Source organism: Ovis canadensis, chromosome 24, assembly GCF_042477335.2.
Source record: "Ovis canadensis isolate MfBH-ARS-UI-01 breed Bighorn chromosome 24, ARS-UI_OviCan_v2, whole genome shotgun sequence".
In the NCBI taxonomy this organism is placed as follows: Eukaryota; Metazoa; Chordata; class Mammalia; order Artiodactyla; family Bovidae; genus Ovis; species Ovis canadensis.
In genome coordinates, this window is record NC_091268.1 from 37,045,216 (window position 1) to 37,067,938 (window position 22,723).

The window sequence follows — 22,723 nt, forward strand, 5'->3', positions numbered from 1 at the left end:
CTCCCCGATTGCACTGAGGACCAACATGGGCCTCACCCATCCATTCATCCTACAAAATATGTAGACAGAAACTTTGCTGGTTGTCTGGGATATGGTGGAATATAAGATATACTCCCTGCCCTGGAAGGTTTCCGGTCTGTTGGGAAAACAAGCGAACAGACAGTTACCTGCAGCATAAATGAAAAGTGAGGTGGATGAAGGGAGCAGATAGGGACATCTTATCCAGACAGAGAATCCAGAAAGACTTCCCCGAGGAAGTGAGAATGTCGAGCAGGGGGTAACTAGGTTGGTGAAGGGGAGAGAATAATCATCCATACGGGAGCAACAGTAAGTGTAAAGGCCCTGAGGTAGGAGGGCCCTGGGACTCAAGGATGTGAAAGGACGATGAAGCTGGGTTTGTAGGGAAGAAGGACCCAAGAAGTGAAGAGATTGGAAAAGCGGGTAGAGCCTGATCAGACTGGGTCGTCTGGGCCCGTGAAAGCACCGAGGATCTTAAAAATGATGGGTCACTACTGAAGCATTTTAAGCTTGGTTGACTTGGTTGAGTGTGAAGAAGCGGAAGTCACAGTGTGTGTGTGTTAGCTGCTCAGTCTTGTCCAACTCCTTGTGACCCCATGGACTATAACCCGCCAGGCTCCTCTGTCTTTGGAATTCTGCAGGCCAGAATACTGGAGTGGGTTGCCATTCCCTTCTCCAGGGGATCTTCCCAATCCAGGAATCAAACCCGAGTGTCCTCCATTGCAGGCAGATTATTTACCATCTGAGCCACCAGGGAAGCCGTGAAAGTCACAGTTGCTGCATGTAAAGCCCAGTTTGGAAGGAGCCAGGGTGGGTTGTCCCGGTGAGAGATGATGACAGGTGGAGATGGAAGGGGGAAGGAATTCTCGAGACAGCTGGGAGGAAGCAATGACAGCTTCTGGTGGTGGGTGAGACACGAGGGATAAAAGAAAAATGGAGGTGCCAAGTCTGGCCTCCACATTTTGAGTTAGCACTGTGGATACTGGGTTGTGCTTTTCACCGAGTCAGGGGCATAAGTTGCAGGATCCACAGCTTGCCACCGCGCTTGAGTTTGAACACGTAACACAGGCATCCTCCAACTCTGACGATGTCTTCTGTGTGCTTCTCCCTCCAGAGAGCCAAGATCGGTCCTGGGCCCAAGACTCCCGAAGAAAAGACGACCAACACCATCTCCAAATTTGACAACAACGGCAACAGGGACCGGATGAAGCTGACCGATTTTAACTTCCTGATGGTGCTGGGAAAAGGCAGCTTTGGCAAGGTACAGTGTGGCTGGGTGGAGGCACCTGGTGCAGAAGGAACCAGTTAACAAGGCAGGCACATTCGCTGTTCATATGGGGCTTATGTTCCAGGGAGGGAGAGAGTGAAAAGTAAATAGAGCTACACTCCAATTGGTAAGCAGTACTATGAAGGAAATAAATGGAGTGCTGTGTCACAGGCAGATAAAGAAGGCACCTGACTCATGGGACAAATTGAGAGAGTATCTTTGACATAGATACACTACCGTGTATAAAGTAGATAGCTAGTGGTTCCCTGTGCTGAATGGCACAGGGAGCTCAGCTCTGTGCTCTGTGATGACCTAGAGGGGTGGGATGGGGGGGGTGGGGGTTGGGAGGGAAGCTCAAGAGGGATGGGTTTTGTATATACTTACAGCTGATTCACGTTATTGTACAGCAGAAACTAGCACATCACTGTAAAGCAATCATACTCTGATTAAAAAGTAAGTTTTTAAAAAAAGAAACGACCTACTCAGACTGAGAAAGTGATGTAGAAATTGAGACCTGAAGGTTGAGAATTAACCAGCCATACATTCAGAGACCCAGGAAAGATGGTTTGCAGCAGAGAATGGCAAGTGCAAAGACCCTGAGGTAGGGAAGGGCTGGGCACATTCTAGGCACTGTCAGAAGGTGCTAGGGGCAAAATGCCTTGAGCTGGGGGAGGTTGTGGGATGTGAGGTTGCAGAGGTGGGAGGGGCCTGATCTTGCAGAGCCTTAAGAGCAGTGACGAGGAGTTTGGATTTGACTCACAATGCAGTGGGGAGCCATTGAGAATCTTAAACAGAGAAGTGACATGATCAGATTCGGTTTCGGAAAAGATCACTCTTGCGGCTGAGAACGGAAGTGGTCCTTTTCAAACAGCCGCATGGTTGAAGGATGTCTCTGGGACTTGTAGAGCGATTCTGGATGCTTTTATAGACACCAGGAGATGCTGTTTTACTGAAGCAGAGATTGCGTTATAAGTATTCCTGACTTGTTTAGTGTTGTTTTGAGTCCTTTAATCCCTGTGTGTGCCACCACCACGTCTCACATCAATCTCATTCCATGAACTCAGGTGTGCAAAAAATATCAAATTTCTTCCCCATCTCTATAGCTTCAATCAAAAATCTGGCAATTATCCTCTACTCCTCCTTGGCCCCCCTCTTACCACAGGCCTGCATAATAGTGAGTCTAGATAGGTCCTCCTACAAAACGTATCGTGAATTTACTGAGTTCTCTCCACCTTCACTAATTCAGTCCTAATTTATACCATACATTACCACCTGAACCACTGCAGATGTTCCCAAATGGTTACCCTGCTTCCACTGTGGTGGCCTGTAATTAATACACTTCCATGCAGCAGCCATCGTTATTTTTAAAAACTTTACATTGGGTCACATCACTCCCCTGCTTGAAATCTTCCAGTGGCTTCATAAACAGAATACATTCTATCCTGTGTCCTGGGCTTACATCGCTCTTTAAACTCTGATCCTTGTTCTCTGTTTGATGCCTTCTTTTCCTTTCCTTCTCCCCATCACCCACTGTGCTTGGGCCACATGGAGGTTCTTTGAAACATACAAAGCTCCTTCCTCCCTTAGCGCTTCTGTGATGCTGTTCCCTTCCTTTATTCTTTGCAGAACTGGCTCTTTCTTGTCATTTCCCTCTCTACTTAGATGTCACCTCTTCTGAGAAGCCTTCCCTGACCACCGCTCAAAAGAGCCATGCATTCATTCTCCGTTATATTTAGCTCTCCCAGCACCCGCCACCAGCGGATACTTCTCTGGCTTGTCTGTTCATTTGTCCCCTCATTCTAAGATCTGAGCTCCACAAGAGCCAGGAGCTGTGTCGTGTTCACCAGCCTGCTTCCAGTGCTTGTGGGTTGAATTCGTTCAGGACCTAGACTGATTGCACGGATTTTCTTGAAGGGCCGCAAGGTCCGTCCTGCTGCTGCAGTGGAATAAGAAACCTGAGATGGTGGCGCGAAAGTGGAAGAGCCTTGGCAGGGAGTGGGCCTAGAGAGTAGGAGCGCAGAGTAAGATTGCTGAGCCGCCTGGAGGTCTGGGAGGCTAGAGAATCAGCAGTGGTTATGGCAGAGGCCTGTACCATTGTGTGCTTTTTGCCAGCAGCTCTGAGCGGCCTGAGGGTGGAGACGGAGTAGCCTCAATAGACGGTGGAGACGGAGTAGCCTCAATAGATGGTGGATTTGAGCTAAGGATGGGGATTAGCCCTAGAAGATCGCGGTAATAAGGGAGTCAGGCTTTCAGGGGAGAGGGATGCCCACTGCAGATTCAGCAGAGGCTGTTCTAGTAGGTACTCAGGAAAACTGTACTGAATGAATGAGTAACAGTGGCATCTAGACCGGAGGAAGTCGTAGCAGGAAGAGGCTTATTACCTTGGTGTGGGAAAGAAGTCTAGAGGCCTAGGGGTGAGAAACAAGTGGATGAGGCCAAGGGATTTTTTTTTTTTTTTTTTTTTTTTAAGGAGAAAGGAGTTGGATTCCAAAACCCTGATTCTTGCTCTTTTGTGGATGTTCTACTCTTTCTTTCTGGAAGCTTTTTAGTTTTTAAGATATATTTATTTAGCGGCTTGTGCTATGCTTAGTCTCTCAGTCATGTCTGACTCTGCAACCCCGTGGACTATAGCCTGCCAGGCTCCTCTGTCCACGGGGATTCCCCTGGCAAGAATACTGGAGTGGATCGCCATGCCCTTCTCCAGGGGCATAAGGGGTCTTTATTGTGGCATTCGAACTTAGTTGTGCTGTGCAGGATCTGTTTCCCTGACCAGGGATTGAACCTGGGTCCCCTGCATTGGGGGCATGGAGTCTTAGCCACTGGACCACCAGGGAAGTCCCAAGGCCAAGAGATTTAAAATGCTAGAAGGACTCTCGGGGCATTTGGATTTCAAAGATGGGGTGGTTTCCATGATGACAAGGAAGAAGGTGGCCTACATGAAGAAGAGGTTCTAATAAGCTGAGGCTGTCAGGCAGTTTTAAAAATTAAATTACATATTTAATAAGCGGTATATTCACATGGTTCATAATGAAAAGGATATTAGACGGGTAAACACTGGGAAGTCTTGCTCCCACCCAGGTTCGCATCTTTCTGTGCCCCCTCCCTGCTACTGCCCCTCCATATATAAGCTGTTTCGTTGATTTAATTTGCATCTTTCCAGTTTTCTCCCTGCTAATTTAACAAATATAAATGTGCATGTTTATTCTTGTCCTTGTTGTCTCAAAAGTTGGCAGACTGCACGCACAGTTCTTCACCTTTTGGGTCACTCAGCAATTGGAGAGGTTTTTCTTTGGCTGTGCTGGGTCTTCATCACTGTATGGGCTTCTCTCTAGGTGCAGCGAGGAGGGGCTACTCTCTGGTTGCGGCCGGCAGGCTTCTCATTGGGGTGGCTTCTCTTGTTGTGGAGCACTGGGCTCTAGGGCGCTTGGGCTTCCGTCGTTGCAGCTCCCGGGCTCTGGAACCCAGGCTCAGTAGTGGTGGTGCTCGGGCTTGGTTGCTCCGCAGCATGTAGGATCTTCCCCGACCAGGGATCGAACCTGTGCCCGATTGGCAGGCGGATTCTTTACCACTGAGCCACCAGGGAAGCCCTGATTGGAAAGCTTTTGACTGAGGAGTGGAAGTTCCGGAGGGTGTTGTGAAAAGGACTAGGCTTGGGGCGGGGGTGGGGGGTGTAGAGAAATTGGAGAGCAGGTCCTTGGGGAACAGTGAGGGAATTAGAGAGAATAAATCATGCATTTCCATGGAAACGGTTATAATAATTGAGAGTTCTGTTCCAGTCTGGGATGTGGCATCAGATGAATCACGGAGGAAAACAACAGTATGTCATGAAAGCAACTAGGATAACAAAAACCTCTGCCATCCTTTAAAACATAGAACAATCCTGGGCAACTTGCGTTTTGCCCGACCACGGCTTTAAATGAATGTGGTTTTATATTTGAATGTCTACTTTTTACCGTTTTGTAATCTTGTAGGCTATATACATTAAATCCTGGACACGGAAGAACACCGCAGCAGTAATGCTCCCCCTTTCAAAGATGAAAGATGTGGACCTTTGGGTAATCTGTTCATACCTCCCCTCCCCCAGGCCCACGGTGTCAGATATGGCTCAGAAAAACCTGCTGTTCAGCACGGCACTAATTTGTGGAGCGACTAGGGAGTGACACAAGTGTTTTGCTAAGACCTGTGAAAATGAAGCAAGGGACAAAGCAAGTGCGAAGGCCGTTGAGTTCCAAATGAGTAAGCTCTGTTTCAAAAACTTGAATAGGAGGCACAGTTCAGAGAGTTAGTTTGCTTTCCTGGCCACGAGAGAGTGTTCCCCGGGAGGGTCATCCTAGGGCAGGGCATCTCAGCATCTCTGCCTTCCTTGGAGACGGATGCTCTCTAGAACTCTTGTTACAGAGCATTTAGATGTACTATTCTTTTGTTGTTTAATGTTTATTTTTATAGTTGGATCTTTTGCTCAATTTATTATGATTTCTTTTTTTATATATTTATCTGTTGGGCTGTGTCGAGCCTCAGTTGTGGCATGTAGCTTCATTGCAGCGTGCAGACTCTGTAGTTGAGGCACGTGGGCTCTGGACTGTGAGGGCTCAGCAGTTGCCGTGCATGGGCTTTGTTGCTTCTCGGCACGTGGGATCTTAGTTCCCCGACCAGGGATCGAACCCTTGTCCCCTGCATTGCAAGATGTATTCTTAACCACTTGACCACCAGGAAAGTCCCTTTTATGATTTTTTGAACCTTTCATTTCTGCTTTGCCAACCTTTACACTTTTCAAGAATTTAACCTCTGTGGTTGTTGAGTGATTTCTGTGGTTAAAATTGTACAGCAAATATGTAACTTGGACAGATGGGCACTGTCCAGACCAATTATACAAGTGAAGTTTATAAAGTAAACAGAGAAAGTCCCTGATAAGGTATATATGTGTGTGTGGTCTGTGTGTGCTCAGTTGCTTAGTCGTGTCCGACTCTTTGTGACCCCATGGACTGTAGCCCGCCAGGCTCCTCTGTCCAGGGGAGTCTCCAGGCAAAAATCCTGGAGTGGCATGCCATTTCCTCCTCCCAGGAATCTTCCCAACCCACAATCAAACCTTCGTCTCCTGCAGTTCCTGCATTGCAGGCAGATTCTTTACCACTGAACCACTTGGAAAGACCTGATAAGGTATATACATAGCGCAAATACAACTATTTACATTATAAACTTGATTCCCCTAATTCTTAAGTACTACCATGATAAGTGGGCTTCCCAGGTGGTGCTAGTGGTAAAGAACCCACCTGCCAGTGCTGGAGACATAAGAGACACGGGTTCAATCCCTGGGTCAGGAAGATCCCCTGGAGGAAGGCATGGCAACCCCCTCCAGTATTCTTATCTGGAGAATCCCATGGACAGAGGAGCCTGGAGGGCCATAGTCCAGAGGATCATGCAGAGTCAGACATGATTGAAGCAGCTTAGCATGCACGCATGCACACGTGCACGCCTGGACCGTGATGAATATCCATTGACTACTTAATTCATGCTAATATCACTTGCCTTCTGACACTTCAGATGTGCTTGTGGTGATGATTTGTCTGATCCAGATCTTTTTAGAAAATTATGTGGGGAAGTTTGAGTGAGGGTTTTCGTATTATTTCCTTATACTTGTGGACTCTTGCTCATGTCGGTACTGGCCAACTGGGGGGCTTAGGGGTGTAGGGAGGGCAGGTACATGTCATGGTGGACATATAGGTAACATAAGAAAGCTCAAATCCAGCGGCACAAAAGATCTATCACAGGAAATGATCAGAAGTAGAAAAAATGAAAATAGCCCAATGTTCATCAGTAGTATGAAAGTTAAACATATAACGGTGCATCCATGATACTTTCAAACGAATATGGTCTTTCTGTCTTTCATATCTGTTCGTCATTGTGGACAGACATCCATGACATAGTATCAAGTAAAAATAGAAGCAAATCACAGAACACTATGATCAGTAGTGTAAAATAAACTGTACACAGAATCATTTTATTTAGGTAATATACTCAGAGCCCCTACTATCACTGGAATTCCCCCCCAAGATTTTATTAGGAAAAAATTTTTAAAATACAGAAAAGTTGAAAGAATTATACAGTGAGCATCCATAATACCCAATACCTAGATTCTACATTTAGCATTTGACTATATATGCTTTTTTGTTTTTTTAATATTTATTTGTTTGGCTGCATTGGGTCTTAAGTTGGGTCTTGCAAGATCTTTCGTTGCAGCTCTTGGGCTCACTAGTTATGGCTCCGAGGCCCAGTTGCTCTGCTGCTTGTGGGATCTGAGTTTCCTGACCAGGGATCGAACCTGCATCCCCTGCTTTGGAAGGCAGATCCTTAACCACTGGACCACCAAAGAAGTCCCTGACTGTATATATGCTTGATCACATGTCCTTCCTTCCTCTTGTCTCTACATCAACCTATTTTTAATGCATTTCAAACCAAAATGCAGACATCAGTACACTTGAGCCCTGAATTCTTCAGCACATACCTCATTTCACCAGAATTCAATATTTGTTTTTGATCATTTTAAGGTAAAATTTGCATACAACAAAATGCATGAAGTAGTGTGTCATTCTATGAGTTTTGAAAAATGCATGCTTAAAAACCTAGTGGAAGTATAAACATTAATCAAAAAACATCACACTAACAGACGTAAAGTACAACTGTGATGTTTGCTGTATGCTGGGAGAGCCTGAGGGAGTGGGCTTGGCTCTGGCTGCAGTCAGGGAAGGCTTCCTGGAGAAAGAGGCTCTTGAGGTTTATCTAAATGATGAGCTAAGTTAACTGTGCCAAGAGGGGAGGGAGTAAATGGAAAATCTCAGAATGACTCTTCTGGGACTTCCCTGGTGGCCAAGTGGTTAAGACTGCATACTTCCAATGCAGGGTCCGTGGTTTCAGTCTCTGGTTGGGGAACTCAGATCTCATGTGTGGCATGACCGAAAATGAAAAATTAAAAAAAGGTCCCTTCTTCCTGACCCCACTGCAAGCCAGGCCTGGTTGATCTGTGTGGCAGCCAAACACATAAACTAGGTAGGGTGGATTCAGTTGTCATAGCAAACAGACCCCCTAAATCTGTACTGATTCAGACACAATAGAAGTCCAGTGTTCATTCATGCAAAGTCCAAGATGGGTGTCTCTGGCCTTGCCCACGCTCTCCATGTGGTGATTAAGTGACCCAGCTTCCTTCCACGTTACACGGCTCCATCAGTCCTACAGCCTTGTTTTTGTCCATACTCAGAGAGCAGAGGGGGAAAGAGAGTACAGAGGAGGCGCAAGCTGCTTCTTAAAAGCCCTGATGTGGATGTGGTACCCGTCGCTTCTGCCTACATGCTGTTACAGAGAATTCAGTCATGTGCCTCAGAGCAAGGGATGCTGGGAGAGCAGTTTTGGTGGGAGGATAGTGGCCTCAGCCATAATCCCTCCTTTTCAGCTCTGGTTGGAATTTTTCTTGGTGACAAGACCTTCTGACTTTAACCTTTAGAACTCCTCATTTTTCATGCCCCACAAACAAAAACCATTAAGCCTCTCTTGATGACATTTCCTTGTGTTCAAATCATGGAACATGCCAGGTGCTGCTTTTCCTGAAGCATAGCATAAGCCAGGAATAAATCAAGTAGGAAGAAGTCAGCAGCTTATGAAATTAAAAGGAAAAGTGGGAAGTCTTCGGAAAAGCAGGTATTACTTTTATCTCTTCCAAAAGCCCCATTCAAGTCTTTTGCTTTAAGTGCATCAAAGATGATCAAAAATAAAAAGCCAAGAGGTGAGAGAGAAAGCCATTCAGCTTCTTCTGGTGTCTGACTTTCCTTGAGTAGTGACCAAGAGGCTGATGATATTAAGTACCTGAATATCACTGAGGCAGCTGTTGGGGGTTAACCCAGTGGCCCCCGGAGACTCAGTATTTGTGTACCACTCTCCAGGGTGCTGATGCCATCTCCCATAGCTCAAGATTCAGACTGTATAACAGGGTTGAGTATAGCCTTGACCAAGTTTCCCGGCTATTAACTATTCATGCACCTGTAATTTTTTGAAACATGTATGTACTTCCTTTATATTATCTTAAATATATTTTCTTAAAATGATTTAGTTGACCTCTTTCTCTTCTTCTTAGCATTGCCCTAAGTGATAATGTATGTGAAATCACAGGCTTGATCTAGCAGTTACATATTTGTTTTAATATATCTTAGGAGAATTTATTAAAAGAAAAGTAATTTTGTCCTTGTATTGCTGATGGTACAAATACCACATTTTACGAAAAGAAAGCTGTCTTAAAGGTCTTTCACTCACATGACAATTTGGTACTTCAGTTACCATTGTATTCCTAAGAACATGAAGACTTTTGTTGCATTTTTGTTTATCTCCAGAAGGTACAGAAAGTCTCTGATCTTTCCTCTCCCCTATATCCTCTCCTTTAGATAAGGAGCATGCTCAACGTTTCCTGAATCCTCCAAGATGTTTTCTGTGATCTTGACTTTCCCTTTCTTGTCCTTTACTCACTGACTATATCAGAAAATCAAACTGCTCTTTTGAGATTTGCTGCCTCCACTTCCTTCCCACTCACCTCTGCCTTGTCCTTTTGCCCTGTGTCTTCTCCCCTCAGCAACCTCTGCTTCACCCATTATCAGTGATCTCATAGCTCCTAACTCTCCAGATCTGAGAGGGAGGCATGGTGGCTGCTTATGAAAGCAGCGGGCAGACATGAAGGAAAGGAACTGGGGCTAAGGTTGAAACCAGTACCTGGAAGAAGTCATCATTTTTATAATAACTGCCTACTGATGGTATAATTAAGGATTTATTCATTCAACAAGTATTAATTGATCATTCACTATGTGTCAGGCAGCCTTCTAGGTGATGCTAAAAGCTTGGCTTCTCTGTATACCAGTGCCAAATCAAATCTTGGAGACAGAGTTTTGGGTAAAGTAAAAAAGCATAGGTTTATTGCTTTTCCGGGCAAAGGGGGACACAGCAGGCTAATGCCATCTGAACCAAGTGCCCCCACTTGGGGAAGATAGTGACAAGTTTTACAGTAATTGTTCACAGAGGGCGTGATCAAGCTTGTGGATATTCTTCTAAGGGTTCGTGGTGAGATAAGTAGGAGCCAACATCACTGACCTTCAGTCCAGCTGGTCTGGGGTCTGCATGCTTGTGGGCAGCATACCATCGTTAATTCTTAACTTCTCCCACCTGGACGGGGTTTCAGTATCTGCAAAATAGCTCAAAGATATTGTGTATATCCCTAGATGCGGAAACAGGACCTTGCCCCAAGGTTGCTCTTCACTGTTTCTCCCTGGTCTCGCATCCCCTCCCTTTCCTAATTAACAAACTGCTTGAGTCTGCCCATTGGAACTCAGGGAAGGTCATGTAGGTCAAATGAAGGTTGTTTCCTGTAATCAAAGAAGTGGGGGACACAGAAAGACCTTGTGCCCACAAGCCCCACAGGGCCCTGCACAGTACCATAAGTGCAGAGAAAATGACTGAACAAAACAGGCAAAATTATCTGCCTTCATGGAACATATATTCTCGTGGTGGTGGTAATGAAGAGGCTGATGCTATCATCTAAGATTTTGAGTCCTCACTCAATGCCAGGCTTGTTGTAAAGGCTTTGTACGTAATGGCTTACGCTTCTGCTATAATATAGCTGCTAATATCCCCATTTTACAGTTGAGGAAATGAGATGCAGGCAGTTGAAATGAGTGTCAGAGAGCTAGTCAGGGGCATTTAACAGACCGGGTTTGGTTTGAATATGTGTGATCGGAGGCTCTTAACTGCTTGATACTTTGAACACTTGCATTTCTAGTCTCAACAGTGGTCGTCTCACCATGTCACAAATATATTCTAGAAGGTTAACTGTTGACCCCTCGTATTTTCTCATCCTCCACCCCCTTCTCTTTCCCTCCAAGTGTAAGCAGAGTTTGCATGCCTTGTTTTCAGACTGAGCCTCTGCCGTTAGACAGACGGCATGCCCGTCATGCTGGAAGGCTCCCGCTCTTCTGTTCTCCTTCCTCGCTCCGTGTTTGTCCATCACCTGTCTGTGCGCCATCGCTCGTCGGCAGGGATTCCTAGGAGGGCTCCTGAGAATTCGCTCCTCCCTTCTAGTGTCTGCCCTTCTCACCTTCTCTGCAGGCTTTGCTCGTGAGATCCTCCAAGGCTGGGAGGCATCTCCAGTGTGTGCAGTAACTTTTCAGCTGGTTTCTTTTCAACTGTCAACTTTCATTTCTTCTAACCCTCACCAGCTCTGTCAGCCATCCCCGCCCTATGCAGTTCCACTCACCCATCTCCGTTGCCTCCATTGAGCTCATACTAATTGCCAGGGACCATGCTATTTTTTTTGAATAATTTTATTTGTTTATTTTTGACTGTGCTGGATCTTCATTGTGGGGTTTTCTCTGGTTGTGGTGAGGAGGGGCTGCTGTAGTTGCGGTGCACAGGCTTTTTACTGCGGTGCCTCTCTTGTTGTGGAGCATGGGCTCTAGACCACCGGCTCAATAGTTGTGATGCATGGGCTTAGTTGCTTCAAGACATTGGGATCTTCCGGGACCAGGGATGGAACCTGTGTCTGCTGCATTGGCAGGCAGATTCTTTACCACTGAGCCACCAGGGAAGCCCCCAAGCTATGGTTTACATGGATCACATGTATTAATTCTCACCACAGCCCTACAAGGTAGTTACTGATATTAACCCTATGAGACCTATTTGAAAACTGTAAGTCAGAGAGGCTGAGCGACCTCCCTGAGACCACACAGCTAGGACCAGGACTTGAAATCAGGTTTTATGATTCCAGTTGCCTCTTTCCATCTCTAACAGCACTTTTCTCTACTTTGGGGTCCACTCATCTCCACCACGCTGTTAGTCTTTTTCGAAACCATTTAAAATGAAGACTTCATGGGCTCTTCCTTACATCATGAAGAAAAAAAAGTGTGAAACTATCTTACAACTGATACAAGGACACATATATTAACATTGCATGTTAAAGCATCTTCTTCAGCTTAGAAGTTAAATTTTTTCCCTGTGATTTGGAAAGAAATGAAAAATACTTTCATGAGCCCCTGAAAAGATCGTGGTGCCCAGTGTGCTTGAGTTGGCCCTGGTTGCTGACACCAGTGGCCCAACAGTGCAACTGTCAAGCTCTCTCCCCAAAAGCTGCTGGGGTACTTAACTAGCATGTGCTTTGAGTTTGAGCACGAGAGAGAAAAATGCAGAGCTCTACCCCCAGACTCCAGTGTCTTCTCCCGGATCCAAGTAAAGCATTGCGTTACCCCAGGAAGAAATTGCCTGAAGAGATGAAAAGGCAGTTTAGTTTCTACCAGTAACAAAGGCCTTTTCTAAAGTCTCGGAGCTCCCGTTGTGGGAGTCTATCCTAATTTTAATCTCATTAGTGGTATGGATTCACACGCATACATATACGTCCATACATTAGAAGTGGTTATATAATCCTACAGACAAAAGCTCTTCCCTTTACTTCAACCTGCTCTGCTATCTTCCTGCACCATATGGTGAGTCCTTTTATCATATGGTTCACAGATAGCTCAAAGTCTTTGCTACCTGTTCCCTTAATCCTTTTCCAGAGAACCTTTTGACATTTGCTGTCTGATCTTGGATTCCTGCCTTCTCTTTGGTTCTATCCCAATTGTGGCTCCTTCCTCCCAGCCCCCAGTCTTTCGTATGCAATTCTTATTGCTGAGTATTTTTGCCAACTCATCTTCCCAAGTCACTTTCTGAATTCATCCAGGTCTCTCATCAATGAAGTGACTTGCTGCTTTTCTGTAGCCCCGATTTTCACCCCTTGTGTGTGGAGCTCAGTCGCTCAGTCATGTCCGACTCTTTGCGACCCCATGGACTATAGCCTGCCAGGCTCCTCTTTGAAGGGATTTCCCAGGCAAGAATATTGGAGTGGGTTGCCATTTCCTCCTCCAGGGAATCTTCCTGACCCAGGTATTAAACCCACATCTCCTGCATCGGCAGGCAGATTCTTTACCACTGAGCCACCACATAAGCCCCAATTCACCCCTCAGGAAATAGTACATTACAGAACAAGAAAGTGTAAGAGTCTGTTTTCCCAGTAAAATAAATTGTATCAAAGAAAGTGAAACATTTGGAATTTCAAGTTTTCTTGTCAAGCCAAAGTGAGGAAAGGGGGGATTTACTGGGCAGACAGGGCATGTTTTCTGTGTATCTCCCAACTTCCAGAGGCAGGAAGTGCAGCTCGGATGAGAAGCTTCCAGGAACCCAGCCATCGTTGTCTTCAACCTGGGGACCCCCCGTCTGTCACCCCAGCATCTTGCTGATGTCTCTTGTTGTGACTGTGCCTCAGCAACACCTCCCTCAGTTTTCCAGCACTTCTCCGTTCTCAATCAAATCCTCCAATCTAGAATAGCCTGGAGTTTAAAGCCCTAGGAAAAAAGATTGATGGGCCAGTATGGCTCAGGGATCATGAGATCCAGTTAGCTATGGCCAGGAGGACAGGTCGCTTTTCCATCCATTCCTGGAACAGGAATGGATGCTCCAAAAAGCAGCTGTGGTCCGGGAAGCTCCTCAAAGGAAGAAAATGCTGGACTGCACGGCACATGGGCCTGTGTTCCCTTCCGGTCTGTATATTCTTCAAAACATTGCCTGGCTCTTTGGGGAAAATAATAAAAAGTTAAATCTAGTTCTCTTACTGAAGGGTCAGATAGAGCCTATTAACATGGAATCTCTGTTTTAGGCGATAATTCACGGCCTCTGGCCCAATTACTGTGCTGTCCGAGTTCACCCTCTGCGTATCCATCTCAACCGCATCTTACATGCTATTTCAGAAATTCTTGTCGTGTTAAGATGAATCCCTATTTACTAAGCATAACCCATAATCTTTTCTACAACAAACATGATCTCGGAGGCCTATAGATTATAATCATCCAATGCCCATGGTAAATATTTTTAATGTACAAGTATGGATGGTTAATATAACTAAGCATGCCATAGTTTGTTCAATCCTTACCTGTCCCTTGGCTCCATTTCATATTATGTATTGTGGTTCTAGTGGTAAAGAACCCATCTGCCAGTGCAGGAGACCTAAGAGACATGGGTTCAATCCCTGGATCGGGAAGATGCCCTGGAGAAGGGCATGGCAACCCACTCCAGTATTCTTGCCTGGAGAATCCCATGGACAGAAGCGTCTGGTGGGCTACAGTCCATAGGGTCACAAAGAGTCAGACACGACTGGAGCAACTTAGCATATATGCATGCGTTGACCTCACTGAACATTGCTGCAGAGATTGATAATATACTCTGAGCACTGAGAACCTGTCTAAGTGTTTTATATGCATTGCTCATTTAATCTTAACATGATCTTAGGAGGTGGGTGCTGTCATTATTTCCGTTTTGCAGATGAGGGCGTGGAGGCTCAGGGTTGAGCTCAGAGTCTCCAGATTCATGCAACAGTGGATGCAGGTTCAGATCCAAGTCTGGCTCCTGGATGTATAGCCACTATGCCACACAGCCTCCAGGGCACTCACCATACTCTGCTCCCCTCAGGGAAAGCCCATTCTCTTTCAGTCTGTGACACCAACCACAAAGGGAGGCTTGTGTACACAGAGCGCTTCAGATTATAGAGAAATGGGATTCTTTTGTCCGCCTAATTGTTGACATGAATGATGAACCCTTAAGGGTTTCAGTGTGTTTTCTTTTGATGAAAGGCATCAATTGTTGGTTTGTCTTCCCTGAGACTGTTTAAAAAGCAGTTGAATTAAATCTGCTTTTATTTTAATCATCTAGCTTTGTCAAATACAATATATGATTCAAAGAAAATTAACTAAGCCAAGCTACAGGTCACCAACATGGATTTGAGCCTAAGAGAACACATCAGTAACTCGAATTGATACCTATCAATTCCACTGTGTCAGCTCTCTGATATGAATAATGAGAAGTAATACAGCCAGAGTTTTGAAATATAATAGTTGGTTTGAATTTCTTATTATAACTCAATCAGACATTTCTTATGGAATCCAATGAACCATCTTCTTTTAAAACACAAGGGCTCAGCGTTTCAGGTTTAAATCTTCATATTCCTTCTTCTCTTCCAGCAGCGACTGAGTCATTCTTTCCATGGGTGTAGCGACATTTGCCCAACAATAGCAGGCCCACAGGAGCCAGAGAAGACACGGCCAGAAGTACCTCCATCCTAAACTTCGTTTCACACTTCCACTGGCTTTCTCTGCTAGTGGGGAAAAAGTTGACACTCGATTAAATCTAGTGGGTGACATGGCATCATTTTAAAAGGCTTAAATCTTAATCCCACCTGTCATCCTGACCTCTGATCTGAAAACTCAGTTTATCTGTCACTCAGCTCCATGCTTCCCCCACTATAAGCATCTCCCACTTGAGTGGTACATTCATTATAATCAATAAACCCACGTGATCATGTCCTTATCACCCAGAGTCCACAGTTTACATTAGGGCTCATGCTTGGCGGTGTATGCTCTACATGTTTAGACAGATGTATACCGACATGCATCAACCATTATAGTATCTTGCAAAGTAGTTTCACTGCCCTAAAAATCCTCTATGCTCCGCCTGTTCATCCCTCCCACCCCCTTACCCCCTAGCAACCACTGATCTTTTTACTGTCTCCATGGTTTTGCCTTTTCCAGAATGTCATATAGTTGGAATCATACAGTATGTAACCATATAAAGAGATTTTATTTTAAATAAGGAAAACCTTACATAATAAATCATGAAATAACCCAGTTGATCTGCATGCCGAGTATCACTGCTCTTATTTTTGTCTTGCCAACTTGAACACAGTATCCACAAAGTGAGGCAGTGCTACCCAGATCCACTCTATTAACTCCCGGTTAGCATCCTTTCCCCACTATACCACTTCTCAATTTTTCCTGAAGTACTTCTTCAATTTGCAAGCCTACCCAAGTTGCTCCTCCAAAAGGAGCTATTAGAAGCCAGAAACCATTTCTAGATGGCTAACTTCCAGTTTGCTGCTAGAAGCAAATGTATTTAATTCCCTGAAACCACATGATTTTGTATTCTATTTAGTGAGTACACCATCAGATACAAAATTTGAACACACATATGTGTGGATATATTATGCTTAGAAAATATGACCCAAAGTTTAAACAATAACAGTACACTTTGAAGAATTAAATTAGGGCCTCCACGATAACCTAGAATATGTTAGGACATCCTCATGTCTGGTGAAAGTTGAAATTTGCGAGAACCTCACAAGGTAAAGAAAGAATTCATCAACCATGATGAACATGGTGTATTGAGTTCTGGTTCTAGGTGTTAAGCTCTTAAGATACCATGTGGCTTCTCAGGTGATTCACCAGTAAAGAATCCACCTGCCAATGCAGGAGACACAGGAGATGTAGGTTTGATCATTGGGTCAGGAAGATCCCCTGGAGGAGGAAATGGCAACCCATTCCAGTATTCTTGCCTGGGAAATCCCATGGACAGAGGAGCCTGGTGGGCTACAGTCCATAGGGTTGCAAAGAGTCAGGCAGGACTAAGCATGCACACTTTCTCTCTAAGATGCTGTGTGTCACTGAATCACTCTCACGACCCTATGACTTGGTGGACTGTGGTCTACATGCACCCCCACATCCACCTCCAGGGTCTCCTGCTTGGAATGGCTCTGTCCCTCATTCCATGCCTCTGATTATCAGAGGTTGGGGGGCGGGGCTAAGCCAGCTCTTCAAAACCAGCCCAGTCTGAAGGAGGGCTTTGCCAGACAAGATGAGTCTAGAGGGGCCTGGAGTTCAGGGTGTATCATCGCTTCCCCGTTCAGAATGTTAGAAGATGACAGATGGTCTGCTGATTCTGCGGGGAAGTCCCGTCTGGCCTGACCATGCTGCTCCCTGCGGGAGAGTCCTCTTAGCCTCTCCAGGAGGGCTCGTTCCAGCCCCACCTCTAAACACAGATAGTACGACCTTGCCTCTCACTCTGGGTTGCGCATAAGGATCTCCTGGGAAATAGATTTTGCAGAAATGTTGGTCTATGGCTCTGGTTCACTCTCTGCCATCTGGAGAATGTGGGAAGGAACTGCTGTCCCCACTGAAGGAGCTGGAGCATCCCTCTTATTCTCTGTATTTATTCTTTCACTTTAACAACATCGCCTGGGACTTCCCTGGTGGTCCAGTGGCTACAGCTCCATGGGGAACTAGATCCCATATGCTACAACTAAGAGTTCACATGCCGCAACTAAGACCTGTGCTTAGCAGCTCAGTCGTGTCCAACTCTTTGCCACCGTATGGACGGATTGTAGTCTGCCAGGCTCCCCTGTTGATGGGATTTCCCAAGTAAATATAGTGGAGTGTGTTGCCATTCCCTTCTCCAGGGGATCTTTCTGACCCAGGGATCAAACCCCTGTCTCCTGCCTGGGTAAGCCAATTCTTTATTGTCTGAGGCATAAACAAAATGGCTTGATATGTGCCAGGCTCTGAACATCACTTGATTATGCCACTTGCTCTCACAACAGCCCTAGGAAGGAGGACTATCATTATGCCCCTTATATATTTATGAGGGAACCAAGAGTCAGAGAGGCTGAATAACTTGCCTAAGATCATACAGCAAGCACATGAGAGAGTGATGCTTTGAATCCAGAACTGAACTTGTACCTACTGTCATTTTACAGCTCTAATTAGTTGTAAACTTTGAGCTTATCAGTTTTGTCAAGGTCACAGTCTCATTCTTATATCAAAGAGCTTGTCAGGATACCTGCTGTGTTGTAAAGAGAAGAGGATGTGGATGCTCACCTTCATCTTGTAACCCGGCTGCACCCAAGTCTCTCTCAAAACCCTCCTCCCAAGTGGGCGAAAGCCCCAAGAAGAACAGTGGCCAGTGTTTGCCCAGTGCTCCAACCCCTGATTACAGTACCATCCTGATGGCCTCTTGCCACCACCTCATCCTCCCCCAGGGTAAGCCAGGCCTAGCACAGGAAGGCCCCCACTATTTAGAAGATTCCTACTTAATTGGTCTGGAGTGTGGTCCAAGCATCAGCTTGTAAAAGCTCCGCAGGGAGTTCCAGTGTGCAGCCTGGAGAAACAGGAGCTCAGTACAAGCAGGCTTGCAAGGCAAAGCCAAGCAAAGGGGAGGGGAGCAGGGGGGAAACTGGATTTGCCTGAAGACAGAACTGAGCTGGTCTAAAGTACTCTAGGTCTTCAGAGGGAAAGGGTGGAGCCAAAGTAGGAGACATTCCCAGAGGGCAAGGGGACCCTCAAAGATACGGAACCCTAAAATAGAGGAGGGTTCATGCTTGCCAGAGATCAGCTCCCCCCACGTCCCGCAGACTCGCACCCAGCCTTGTCCACAAGCCAGCTCTGTAGTGTGGTGGGTGTGGGAGAGGCGGGCAGAGGGTCTTGGGGTCCCCCTGGAGGGCTGCACGCTACATACCTGACTTTAACTTGCTTCTGCGTCCCTCTCCCGTGCAGCCTCAGCTCTCTGCATCTTACACATCCTCTCCTCCAGAATTACTCTTTGGGGACTCTGTGAGCCCCAGATGTGTCTCTCTATTTTAAATGCACCGTCTGAGTTCATCCAGTTACCGTCTTTTCCTAACCCTTATATATTAGTCAAACTTGTGGGCTCTGACTGTGCTCAATGGTATGGTCTCACTTCTACCTCCTCTGACCTGGTCGCAGGGATGTTGCTAAGAACATCTTCCATGGCAGCACTGCATGTTCGCGATCCACACGGGACATTTCTTCTAGACCTAAGTTCCAGGGAAAGCTTACTTTTCTCTGCAACCAATGATTTTCCTTATAGGAAATATAAATTTTTGTCATCGTTTTACGTAATTCTGGTTGCTTTGGCCTTTAGGAAACTAATAGTACGATACATACAAACACACATACTATATTTATAAAATACACACAGACATACACACTCACACACACATATTGGGGGTTGGGTAAAAAGTTTATTCTGGTTTTTCTGTACCATTCTTAAATACATACTATGTGCTATATAATCATTTTTAACCAGCTTTACCAAGGTATAATTTACATAACATAAAATCCACTTGTTTAATATTATATAATCTTGAATGCTGCCTCAAATATATTGTGAATTATAAGTTGTATGTAACCACAGATAAATTAAATGATGCTGAAAGCTAAATCACTGAAGATTTTTAGTGACATAGACCTAGGGTTTTTTTTTTTTTAATTCTTTTCTCCTCACTCATGGGCTTTCCAGGTGTTCTAGTGGTAAAGAAGCCACCTGCCAGTGCAGGAAATGTACAAGACTCAGGTTCAATCCCTGGGTTGGGAAGATCCCCTGGAGGAGGGCATGGCCACCCACTCCAGTGTTCTTGAGAATGCCATGGACAGAGGAGCTTGGCTGGCTATATTCTGTGGGGTCATAAAGAGTCGGACACGACTGAAACAACTTAGAAGGCACACCCATCACTCAGACCTTTTCATTTATTTATTCACAAAACATGTATTGAGTGTCCAGATGTGGGTAATGTGACAGTGAAGCAGTCAAACCAAACAGCGGCTCTCCTGGAGCTTACCTTCTCGGGAGGGAGAAAAGAAACAAATGGAGATGAACAGGATGCCAGATGTGGTGAGTGCTGGGAAGAGGAGGGGAGTGGGGAGTGACGGAGGGGCTGCCCCTTGAGAGAAGGTGGTCAGGGAGGACCTCTGCGAGGAGGTCACACTGAGCGAGGTGAGGAAGCACGCTGCTGGGCGCCTCTGGGGAAGAGTCCCGCAGGCAGGACAGAGTGTCCGTGGAGGTTGGGAGCAGATAGAGTGGAAACAGGGAATTATGCAGGAGGCAATTGCAAGAGACCAGGGCGAGAATCATGGTGGCTTAGATCAGGAAGGAGGTTGGGGGTGGACGTTTTTTGACGGTATCGTTGACAAAACTTGATGCGCTGGATGAGAGATGTAAGAGAGAGCAATTGAGGGAGGCTCAGTTCGGCTTTGGACTTTCAGCAGGTGTCTGTTGAAGTTGGGGGAGTGGGGAGTGGGGCCTTGGTCCCCAACTATCACGTCCCTCTCCTGTCAGTAAGCACACAGACACACAATTCCCTTGGGGCCAGTCTCCTTAGCCATTTAAGAGCTGTGTTCAGGGCTCACAAGCTGTTTCCTTGGTCATTCTCTGAAAAGATGAAGCTGATAACCAGCAAGGCTAGTGGGCTGAATTATCTCCACCCAGTATATATATTCAAGTTTAACTACTGATTCTGTGAATTCCACCTAAACTGGTGGTGGTGATTTTAGTCGCTAAGTTGTGGCCAACTCTTGCGACCCCATGGACTGTAGCCCTCCAGGCTCCTCTGTCCATGAGATTTTCCAGGCAAGAATATTGGAGTGGATTGCCATTTCCTTCTTCAGGGGATCTTCTCCACCCAGGAATTGAACCTGGGTCTCCTGCATTGCAGGCAGATTCTTTACCAACTGAGCTATGAGGGAAGCCCAACCTGGGCAGAGGGTCTTTGCAGATGTCAAGTTCAGATGAGTTCAGTTCAGTTCAGTTGCTCAGTCGTGTCCGACTCTTTGCGACCCCATGAATCGCAGCACGCCAGGCCTCCCTCTCCATCACCAGCTCCCGGAATTCACTCAGATTCACGTCCATCGATTCGGTGATGCCATCCAGCTGTCTCATCCTCTGTCATCCCCTTCTCCTCCTGCCCCCAATCCCTCCTAGCATCAGAGTCTTCCCAGTGAGTCAACTCTTCACATGTGGTGTCCAAAGTACTGGAGTTTCAGCTTTAGCATCATTCCTTCCAAAGAAATCCCAGAGCTGATCTCCTTTAGAATGGACTGGTTGGATCTCCTTGCAGTTCAAGGGACTCTCAAGAGTCTTCAGGGTGGCCTTAATCCAGTGATAGATCTCCTTATAAGAAAAGGCCATTTAGACAGAGACACAGGGAAGAACAGCATGTGAAGATGGAGGAAGAGGCTTGGGTGATGTGTCCACTGGCTGAGGATTGCTGGCAACTGCAGAAGCTGGGGGTGACCTCTGGAACTGATCATCCTCAAAACCTTAAGGAGGAACCAACCCTACCTCAATTTCTGGTCTCCTGAGGTGTGCAAGAATAGACTTCTGGTTCTTTGTTATTGTAACTAGTGCCAGTTCCTAAGTACTCTTCATTTCTCCAGCACAGTGCTGAATTCATGTGTATTGTTTTCCTGCTTTATCCCCTCAAGTTTCCTTAGCACCACCCAAAGCTGAGCACTGGTAGTTTCCCAGTTTTATGGATGAGGCAATTAAGGTTCAGAAAAGGTAAGTGACTTTCCCGGGGCCACACAGCAAGTATGTGGTGAAACTTGGATATTTACCAGTTCTCCTATTTCTAAAGTCCGTGACCTAACATAATGCCATCTTGTCCCGTCCCCCAAGAGCCAAGGTTCCAGGCACCTTTTGCTGTTTGGATTTCCCAGTAAAGTTCATCTCCACCGACTTTCCAGTTAGGAATCCCTGGGCTGCTCTCCATTTTATCTGCTGTCATTGGAGCTGCTGCTGTTTATCACATCTCTCCCAAAAGATTCTCTGGGAACAGATGTGGCTTGGAATTTGATAAGAACATCACTTCAGCACAGCCTTTCCGTCTGTTTGGAATCCTCACCCAGGAGATGGAGGGACAGCTGAACAAACAGCCCACGCCCTCAATGCTGGTATTAACTGAAGTGGAAGCTCCAGAAACGGCAGACAATGAAAAATCATGTCTACAGAAAAGGACATTTTAGAGCATGGCATCGCCATTGCTGGTGCCTGGGCTGTTTTTCTGCCATTTCTTTCTCTTGTTCCAACCCTACTCGAGGGCACAGGTGGAAGAGGGTAAGATCTTCTCAGCCACTTACTCCTTAGAAGTAGGGCCATGTCTATCCTGTTTGTAGGCACATCACCAGGGCCTCGCATCGTGGCTGGCACAGAATTCCTGGGAGAGCTCATGGACTGGATGGATGAACTGGAATCATGGCTGCGGCACTAACTCACACTAAGCTCATCTGGACAAGCAGATGACTGATTTGTTTGTGGCTGTATAAGACATGGAGAAACGACCTACTGTTCTGCCTCTGGCCATGAGTTAGGCCATAGGGGCCGAAGCCTCAAAAAGAGAGGTGGGTAGGGAAAGGAGAACAGGGCCAGGATCTGGAGTCAGATTCGAAACACTCCAGCAACAATATGCAGACGGTGCAGCCTCATGACTCAACCCTTGATTCATAGGGCTCAGAGAATCAGATGGTTAAGAGCATGGACTTTGGAGACAGATAACCTCCAAGGGTCACTTCCTAGTGGAGTGACTTTAGACCACTCAGCTCACTTCTCTAAGCCCTGGCTTCCTCCTCTGCGAGTAGCAGTAGCAGTACCTGTGCTACATCTGTGTGGAATTACATGAGATGATGCACCATGTAAATAAGAAGTAGGGGTAGTTATCATTATCAGCCCCAAACTAGCCACCTTCCCTTATATGCTGGTCCCCCCAAC

General features: G+C 46.0%; 1 protein-coding gene and 1 non-coding gene across 3 annotated transcripts in view; one reads left to right on the plus strand and one right to left on the minus strand.

Annotated features, from left to right (window-relative positions):
• The window catches only part of PRKCB (protein kinase C beta), a 373,695-nt gene that overhangs the window by 276,274 nt on the left and 74,698 nt on the right, over positions 1-22,723 (plus strand). For both annotated transcript variants that reach the window (XM_069570367.1, XM_069570368.1), the window contains exon 9: positions 1,133-1,279. In XM_069570367.1, coding sequence (XP_069426468.1) covers positions 1,133-1,279 — 147 coding nt within the window. The remainder of the gene's footprint in view (positions 1-1,132; positions 1,280-22,723) is intronic.
• Positions 4,047-4,119, minus strand: TRNAW-CCA (transfer RNA tryptophan (anticodon CCA)). Its single transcript has one exon. It is a non-coding gene; the product is annotated as a tRNA-Trp (tRNA).